Below are 9,364 nucleotides of genomic sequence, written 5' to 3' on the forward strand. Positions count from 1 at the left end.
GCCGCCGGGTTGCCAGTGGCCGAGCAAAAGGCCCCGCCCCCTCCGCCAGACCAGAGCAGCTGATCTGCTGATAGCTTCGATACTACCGTCCGCGGCGGCTGCAACAGCTGTTGGGCGCGGGCAACGGCCGCAGCCATGGCAACCAAGCAGCTGGCCAGGTGCGCCCCCCCTCATGCGGGATGGGCGAGAGCGGGCGCAGGCCGCGGCCCCACCAACCTCCTGTGTTTCCTCCGCAGGCGACTCGGGCTGGTCCGGACTCGTTCCGCGCACGGCCGGGCCGGGCTCGCGGCCCCCTCACGTGAGTGGCAAACTTTTGCCCCTTGACCCCCTCCCCTCCGCGCTTCGCGCCGGCGGCCGCGTCCCAGCGCCGCTCCGTGCCGTGTGTTGCAGGGCAGCGCTTCCGCTACGCTGTGGTGATGGACTTCGAGTCCACGTGCTGGAGCGGCGGGACGATCCGCTACAGCCCCGAGATCAGTAAGTGGCAGCGGCGGGAGTTTTGCCTCGTTAGGCCGGCAAGTGCCGCGGGGGCCACCCGAGCTGAGTTTTCTCTCGGGAAAAGGCCCCTGGGATCTTGCTGCAGAGCAGGTGCATTCACAGAGGACTGGTCCGGATGACTCCGCTGGCTTACTACAACATCCCCATCTACTCAAAGAATCTGGCCTGCCCCTGGAAAGTCACTCATTTATTCAGGGATGACTTGATATTGCAGCCTGCTGGATTGCAAGTGGGCTTCGGGTGCTCTTGTTCATCCCCGGAGGTGCTGCAGCAACGCGGGATCCAGAAACAGCGTCCTCAGAAATACACAGAAAATGGGAAAAATTCCACTCATGGATTCTCTCTTTAGGGGTATCAGTGGTGACGTGTAGGGGGTTGGTGAGCTCGGCTGCGGGGGACCTGCCCACCTCCCCCCCAGTTGGTGACTGGCTGCTCGGGGGCATGCTTCCCCAGCCCCCTGACTAAGGTGGCACCAGTCGCCCGTGAGGGGTGTATTTGACATTTGTACCTTTTTGATACTGGCTTTAAGTCATGTATTTAAACTCTAATTTAAGCCAATTTGTCAATACGTGTGAGTTTTCTTCGCTGTTTTTTCTAGTTGAATTTCCAGCAGTTTTATTAAACACGTTAAATGGCGAGATTGAATCTGAATTCCATACCTACGTCCAGCCCCAGGAACACCCGGTTCTCTCTAAATTTTGTACAGAACTCACTGGAATAACACAGGTATCATCTTTATATAGCACATCACAAGGTGGTTACATTGCAGCTAATCAAGTTTGTGATCTCAATCTTGTTTACAGCGGTACAGGAACATAAACATCTAAAAGTGGATGTATTGTTTCTGAACAGTAAGCATGAGATGAGCGTCAGCACACTAATGGGTAACTGTATGTGCTTCTTCTCTGTTCTATCAAGAATCAAGTTGACGAAGGTGTTCCTCTAAACATTTGCTTATCAATGTTTTCTAAGTGGATTCAAAAGATACAAAAGGAGAAGAAAATCACTTTCAATTTAGATGTTCTGAGCCATTCTGAAACTAAATCATGTACCTTTGTCACTTGGTCAGGTGAGGAACATTTCATCTTTACTGAATTCTGGTATTTGGGTCACGCTAAAATGAAAAGTTGATGTTCTTAGCTCAGCCCTCACAGCATTAATGCAGACTTTTCCACTATAACTCTTGGCAGTGTTATCTGTGTTATGTCACTGTCCTTTTGGTCCCACTTAACTGACAAAGTACTCGTTTTCTCTAATGCTAGCTTCCAGCGTTTCTGCTACTTCTGGTCTAAAAATCAAGAGTTGGGATTAACGGTTGAATTTATTTCTTACCTTGCAGATTAGGATAGTACTAATACACAAACATTCTGTCCTTTCTGCATGTGATTGAAAACAGTTTGCATACAGTTTTAGAGAGAAATTTGGTGCCTTTGATTACCCGGCTAGACAGCTCCCCAAGTTTTCCTGCCAAAATTTATTTTGCAAATAATCTTGTTTTAGTTTTCCTTACTGCTCTATTAAATGTTTCAGATTCCAATTTATCTAAAGCAAATCAATGCATATGCTTGATAATCATGGGAATAAAAAGTAACATATTTACTTTTATCTCTTGTACAGACTGGGATCTAGGAGTTTGTTTGCATTATGAGTGTAAAAGAAAGCAGCTGCGAAAACCTGATATTTTAAATTCGTGGATAGACCTCAGAGCAACGTACAAGGTTTGAGAATCCAGTAGATTTTATGGGTACACATTTTTTAGTCACCTAAAGGTAAACTGTATATCCAGGTTTACAAGCAAGTAGTTCACGTGTATGTTTAAGTAACTAGCATTGCTCATTATCCCCCCTTGCACATACTTATTGTATTTGGCAATAGGAAAGAAGGATATAAGCCCAGAGCTATACAGATTTTAATGTCAGACCTTAGTTCTACCTGTTAAGCTCTTGACTGGGTGAAAATTATTGGTAATAGAGCCAGTTTTCATTGTCTGTCCCTGAACAAGAAATACCAATAGTTTCTAGAAATGCTTTTTTGCTTTCCATTTAAAAGAAGCTGACACCTGTGTCCAATTTAAAATAGCAGGCCTTTCCTGTTGCAACATATACAGCAAGTTAAATAAATGTAATCATATGACTTAGAGTTGTATTCCCATAAGATAAGAGGTTCAGTTACCTCTTTCTTTGCTGTAAGTCATACATATGTAACTGACAAACCTGAGGGGGGTATACAGGATAGTTTGTAGACCAAAACTGGGAGACTGAAATCTCTGCAATTTTTAAATTGCTGTAGAGCAAGTTACTTAATCTTATGCAACCCAACTAGATTAGAATACATTTGTCTCACAAGGACCTTGTGAGGTTTATTGTATGTAAGATGATATTGTGCTTCATGTATTTTCTAAAATTATTACATTTTTTTCTTAGAACTTCTACAATAGAAAGCCTAAAGGGTTAAATGGTGCTTTACAGGATTTGGGGATAGAGTTTGCAGGACGGGAGCATTCTGGTGAGTGTGAGCTGACCAGCATTATTATAAAGTCTTTTATAAAATCAGCTAAAATACAGCAATCACAACCTTACTTATTTCTGTGTGACGTGATGCACACTAACAAAAAATCTGAATAAAGAAGCTAGAGGGTTCAGATGGTTGGATGTTTCATATCAAATATTTGATTCTTAAGATCATTAGCTATGAAACTCTTGTATTCTCCTTGAAGTCCATTGTAGTGCTTTGTGCAGAGGACTTGAATGACAAAGTCGTAAGTCAGAAGCTTTTTTTTAACCCCCCCCCCCCAATACCCCTAAAACGGACAACAACAAAAAACAGGTGCCACCTTGTAGCTGTTAGTTTCCTGGTAGACAGATATTTACATCATAAAACCAACCAGCACAATGTGATTGTTGGTGAGACTAAGGATTTTCACCCATTTTGGATGGTGTGGAGAGGCTTGAATGGGCACTGTGTTTGCTGTAGCCCGATAAATAGTTAATTGTGGGTGTTTACCATATTTACATGAACGTAAGACAGAGTATTTTCTCCCCAGTCAGTATGGGGAGCAAAGCTCCTGTTCTTACATTCACATACAAGGAAACCTGGTATTGGTTAATTATTAAACTGGTGCCAAAAACAGCACGTGCTCAGTAATGGCTACTTTTAATCAATTTCATAGTTGGTATCTAACACTGAGCATGACCATAAAACATATGGCCCATATTGAGCAAACATACTGATAGGAACTTACTATAAGAATAGGTTAGTACAGCCCAACTGACCACATAATAATATCCATTGTATTCAGTCCCCCTCAGCACTGACTCCTTTTTCAAGTAATGGGAGCCACTGCATTGAATATATTTTAGCTTCCTCTTCATTTCCCACTGAGCTGTGCCTTCCTTTCCCATTTCCAATCCTGTTTCACCAGCCTTCCTCAAATATCTGGTAAACTTCATCAAGCAAGGCCCCAAACTGTTCACCCAGAATCCTGCTGTCACCCCCTTTCAGCCTGTTGCATGTGATTAGTGAGACCCTGTCCTCCATGAGGTGAAGCCGGAGCAGGTATGCCTCATCTGCATATAAATTTTGGAGGATCCCAGAACTCATAACAAGAACACCCAGCTCCAGTCATAAGTGGTTGCGGTTATTAGAAGATAGATCCTTTATGGGAGTACACACACATACTGAGCATTTCTCTGAGGGTCACTATGGCTTGAAACCTTATTGAATCTGCTGGGGCCTAGCCCAATGAAGTATATGGCAAACTGTGAGCCTTTGGGCTTTTGACCCATATGCATTGCACAACAAATACCATGAATGTAGCTCCCTGAAGTCTACTGAAGCTTCCCCATGAAGAGTCTCAGCTACATGATTATTTTGCAGAGATGGGAAATTTCTTCCTAGTTTGCTCCTTTGGCCTGTTGGCAGGCTTGCATGCAGGATGCCAGCTGTGCATTTGGGAGTATCAGAAGCCCCAGGCCAAAGAGTCTGGGAGGGACGATACTTGCCAGTGGTAGCACCGCATAGGTTTGAATGACCAAGTAGTCATTGGAATTTGGGACAGATTTGGCTAATTTGGCCTGAGACATGAAATTTAATAGTAATAATAACAGAAGTTTCTACGCAGACTTGAACAATTGAGTTCTGCTCAGTTGCAATTTGAAACTTAATTTTGAACTGATTTGGCTCTGAAAATGAAATTAAAAAGAAGTTTGTAATACATATATATGTGTATATATATATGTAGGTTAAAAAGTGCTGGGTAAAAGTGTGTTTTTAGAGTACCTATGCTAAAACTTGCAGCAATTTCCAAAAAAAGGCAAAATGCATCAATTCTGGATGAACTAAATTACCAGAGGTATGTTTATTTCAAAGTCATTGTTTTCAAAATTGCCTCACTTCCTTCTGCTCAGAAAGAGCAGGATCTGGCAGTAAGGGCAGTGGAAGGAGTTGCAGGGGGAGAAATAGGTGGGGCAGAAGGCAAGGGACTACCTGATTTCCCCCCCTCCCCTCCGTTTTATTTTCCTTGCTGTAGTAGTGGGAGGTGGGCAAATGCAAGGCAAACCTCTAATGATTAGATCCTATACCTGGGAAATTTATAATATATTTATAACTTTTCCATGAATAGAATCTAATTACTGGGGGGTCAGCTTATATTTGAGTAAATAGGTAAGCGAAGGCAGTGATACAACGACAGTATTCAGTGACACTTACTGAGCATTAACTTTGCTTACTTACCTATTTTATTATGCCACTCACTTGCTACTCTCAGTAGTGATTTTTAAAAATAAGAAAGTAATATAACGTATCTTCCAAAGGGCTGGATGATTCTCGGAACACTGCCTGTCTTGCTTGGAGGATGATCTGTGATGGATGCGTGTTGGAAATTACCAAATCTTTAGATAAGGTTAGTGAGTTCATTTGTTCCTTTCTTCTTGCCTCAAGCCCTGGAATATGGTCAAATGGTGAGATCACTGAAATAATTAACAAAGACTTTGAACGTAATTTGTGTTAGGACACTAATAATTGTGTTAGGGCACTGGTAAGGCAGATATCTCTCATCTCATACATTGACTTCTGGACATCCATTTTCCAAAATCTCATTTTGTTAATGGAATTCCTAGGTGCAGCCAAAGAATTCAGTTTCAAGACCTCTGAATATAAACCCCACTGAAGATGAGCCAGTGGAAAGTAATGATGGCACTGAAACTTTATGTGAAGATAGAATTTGCAACAGCAGCTGCCTGGCTGAGAACAAACAGACTACAGTTACAGAAATAATTATAAATTCTAGTCCAGAGATACAGGCCCAGGAAAAATCAAGTTGTACAAGTTCCTCTACAAATATCCATGTAGCATCTGCCTGCAGAAGAAAGACTGACTTATGTGGTCAAGCCCCAAATGGCATAGTCGCAATTGATAAACTTGCTTTTCTTGGACAGCCACAGACTCCTCATGGTTGTTTATTGACAAGCTTCCAAAAAGGATTAAATGGACACCTTACTTCTACCTCTAACTACAACGCTTCAGTGCCTGGGTCAGGGCTGGTGCTTGTCTCCACTACTGTCTCCTCTGTTAATATCTCTGATGGGGATATAAGTACTAGTTCTGACTGTTTATCCATGTTGACTGATTGGGAGGATGTAGCTTTAATACCAGAATCTCAGCATGAACACAGTTCAGACTCTGTACAACTGAAAGATGACCCAAATACAGAGACTTTCTCAGTTCCAACAGAAGTGATGGTTTTGGAAGAACCAGCTGCGGTACATTCAGACTTAGAACGTTTGGGGAAAACTGCTGTCTCTTTGGAATCTTCAAAGTCTGTTGTATACAAAAGTCCTAATACTACCATCTATAATGTAGGAATAGCCCAAAAGCAGACTCCAAATTGTTCATCTTTTAAGTTACCATCTGCTAGGGGAGATGCTACTTTATCAAGTATGGTGTTAATTGGAACTTCAGGAGTAGAATCTTTTCATAAAAGAAAGTTGTCTAATCCAAAGGCTGTCCCACCAGCAAAAAAGCAGTCATTTACTGTATATGAAGATAAAACTGTGTCTCCTGAAGATAAAACTGTGTCTCCTGATCAGTTCCTGCCTTTAAGAAGTTCAAGCTCATACAACACTCCTCCTTTTGTTTTAAATCCCAGAGTCAACATGGAGCAATCTGTGGGGGCTGTGAAAAATGAAAAATTGACCCCACCCTTATGTAATTGTGGTCGAAGAGCTAGAAGACTAAATGTGTCCAACAATGGTCCGAATCATGGCAAAACATTCTACAGTTGTCCTGTTGGAAAACACGAAGGGAAGAAGAGAGGCTGTGGATATTTCAAGTGGGAACATGCCCTTTTAAAGGAGAGATCAACTAATCATTTGTTCCCAGCTGTAAATGATTTAACATCTCCAAGATCATGTGTCAATACATCAGGAAGTTCTTCTCATAGGAACTATATTTGTCTAAGACCTTCAATGAGAACTTGAATATTCCTTTAATTTTTTGGTTCACTACTACTATTGCTACATAAAGAGCAGTCAGATAATGCCATAGAGCTGCATGTCCTGCAAATGAAGCAGAAATGACTACTGCAGACAAAATGGAAACTGTGGAAACAGATAGAGCTACATATATTAAAATGCTAGATACAATAATGGAAACTCAGATATCGATGAAGTGTGAGGATTTATGGAGGTTGGTCGAGCTGATGTGAAAGCATAAGTAGCTGGCATCACAAATTTTAACATTTTTATTTTATCATGCCTTTTATATTTTTAATAGCCAAACATACTTAAATACCAGCTTTGGTGTACTATAAACATTGTATACAAATGCTTTTTAATTTTATTTTTTTTTTAATGAAAAGTGTATTCACAACTTGCACTTTTTTACAATGTATGCATATCCGATTTTTTTTCATTTCATGGTAGTTGAAGCAGCGGTGATGATTTTAGCACATTTTTACTACTGAAATCGTATAAAAATGTAATATAAATTCCTCTGACATTTTATCAAGTAAATAAACTTAAAAACACAATAAAAAAATTAAGGCTTTTGCTGTTGTTACATCTACATCTTTGTGTTGTACTTCACATCACAATATCTGGGCCAGTTCAATGTCACGACAATGTATATATTTATGGAAACCTAATCTTTATTGAATAACTGATAATATCACAATACGAGGGTTAACTTGTAAATTCAGTCTTTCAGTAATTTCTAGTTGTATAGTCTGCAATTTTTATAACAGAAAACTTGACCCTGGGAGCTTAGCTATCTAAAAGAAAATATTAGGGAGAGGTATAACTTAGTGTACATATGAACTCTGTCAATTGTACAGACATTTGTCTTTTAAATATATGCCTAAGTTGCCAGTTAGTAATAATGGATGTATTAAATATGTAAAGTAGCAAAAATACTTTTGTAGAGAAGATTAACTCAAACTACCTGACAGCTGTGAACTATATAAACATTGCATTAATTAAAACTAATGGATATAGAAAACTGCCATCACCTAATATTTTCCTTTCAAAGTTTTTTATTTTCTCATAACTGTGTATGAGGAGATATGGTGAAGGCAGCCTTAAAATCCAGGATTACTATATTTGATTGCACAAAATACAGGAGGAACCATGTGCTTTTTTTAGCTGACAGTGAGTTCCTGGCACCACTAAGATATAAACTTTGGATACAGATCCACTTGGTTCCTATTGTCTGTGTATATTCTTTCCTACGTATTTGTGTACTTAATAGGTGTTATTGTTAAAACTTGAATTTTTATCGCTGACAAAATGTTTTCAGTCTTTTTAGGTTTAGAACACATGAAAAAAGAAATGCTCAACTATAGAGATGCTCACCAAAGGCCTAATCTTACATTGCTTATTCATCCAAATTCCTACTGAGCTCAGCAGAGGTTTGGAGACGCACAGAATGTACTGTGATGCTTAGGATCTGTGCACTTTAAAATAGAACCAGGGAACGTAACAAGAAATCGCAACAGGAGAAAGAAGTCTTTCCCTTTTGTAAAAACTAATAATGCAAAATAAATGCTTAGATAATTCTAAATTTTCTCCCACTCTTTCTTACGCAGTTCATTTCTTTTGATCTTTCCACTAATTGTCTTTGGCAGCTGTTGAACAAACTCCATCTATTGGACAAGAGAAGAAATTACAATCAATGCACAATAAATTAACAAGTAGATGCACTCATCTAATACACTTAAATATTTTAGTTTGTCTCTACTTGGAAGATATGGGATTATAATTATTGAGGAGAAAAAGATTTTTCTTTGGGTCTGTTTAAGGAATGTAAGTGAGTGGAGAGAGAATTGTCAGTAATACATTTAGCAAAGACTTATATTTGGAACCTTCAGACTTTTTAGCAGTGCTGTGCCTACAACTCAAATTATTCTCAGTCCATGTCTGTGAAAAGTAACCTGATATTTGTAATGTAGACAAAGCTTTAAGTTGTTTATGCACTTGCTGCAAGAGGTACTTTAATTAGCAAGAGGGCACTTCAATGAGAGCAGCTCCAAGAGCTACTTCAATTGAAGCACCTGGAGTGTCACTTGTATCAGCGTCTCTACGCTGAAAAATGGCAGTGGGGGCACTTTAAAGCATATCATACAAGCTTTTAGTTAAAGCGCTCCTGCTACCATTTTTTAGCATGGGGATGCTGATGCACAGGACGCTGGAGTCTGCTGGGTTGCATTAATTACCACACTCCAGCAGATTTGATGAATTGAGTCTGCTCCAATGCACTGTAATTGCAGTGCATCGGAGCAGTCTCAAAGTATATAGATTTCATAGACATTAGGGCTGGAAGGGACCTCGGGAGATCATCGAGTCCAGCCCCCTGCCCAAAGGGCAGGAAGTCAGCT

General features: G+C 40.3%; 2 protein-coding genes across 5 annotated transcripts in view; one reads left to right on the forward strand and one right to left on the reverse strand.

The window, feature by feature from the left end:
* The first annotated feature begins 60 nt into the window (after window positions 1-60).
* Window positions 61-7,991, forward strand: ERI2 (ERI1 exoribonuclease family member 2). The gene is made up of 9 exons (XM_019542186.1): window positions 61-158; window positions 237-298; window positions 391-474; window positions 1,094-1,221; window positions 1,414-1,564; window positions 2,113-2,213; window positions 2,919-3,000; window positions 5,307-5,395; window positions 5,613-7,991. The coding sequence occupies exons 1-9, from the start codon at window positions 136-138 to the stop codon at window positions 6,969-6,971; spliced, it is 2,079 nt and encodes a 692-aa protein (XP_019397731.1). The 5' UTR covers window positions 61-135; the 3' UTR covers window positions 6,972-7,991.
* A 394-nt stretch (window positions 7,992-8,385) lies between these two features.
* The window catches only part of LOC109314850 (acyl-coenzyme A synthetase ACSM3, mitochondrial-like), a 35,313-nt gene continuing 34,334 nt past the window's right edge, over window positions 8,386-9,364 (reverse strand). For all 4 annotated transcript variants that reach the window (XM_019542190.1, XM_019542193.1, XM_019542192.1 and 1 more), the window contains one exon: window positions 8,386-8,632. In XM_019542190.1, the coding sequence (XP_019397735.1) occupies window positions 8,546-8,632 (87 nt within the window). In that variant the 3' untranslated portion in view covers window positions 8,386-8,545. The remainder of the gene's footprint in view (window positions 8,633-9,364) is intronic.

Source organism: Crocodylus porosus, unplaced genomic scaffold, assembly GCF_001723895.1.
Source record: "Crocodylus porosus isolate Cpor-Errol unplaced genomic scaffold, CroPor_comp1, whole genome shotgun sequence".
Taxonomy (NCBI): domain Eukaryota; kingdom Metazoa; phylum Chordata; order Crocodylia; family Crocodylidae; genus Crocodylus; species Crocodylus porosus.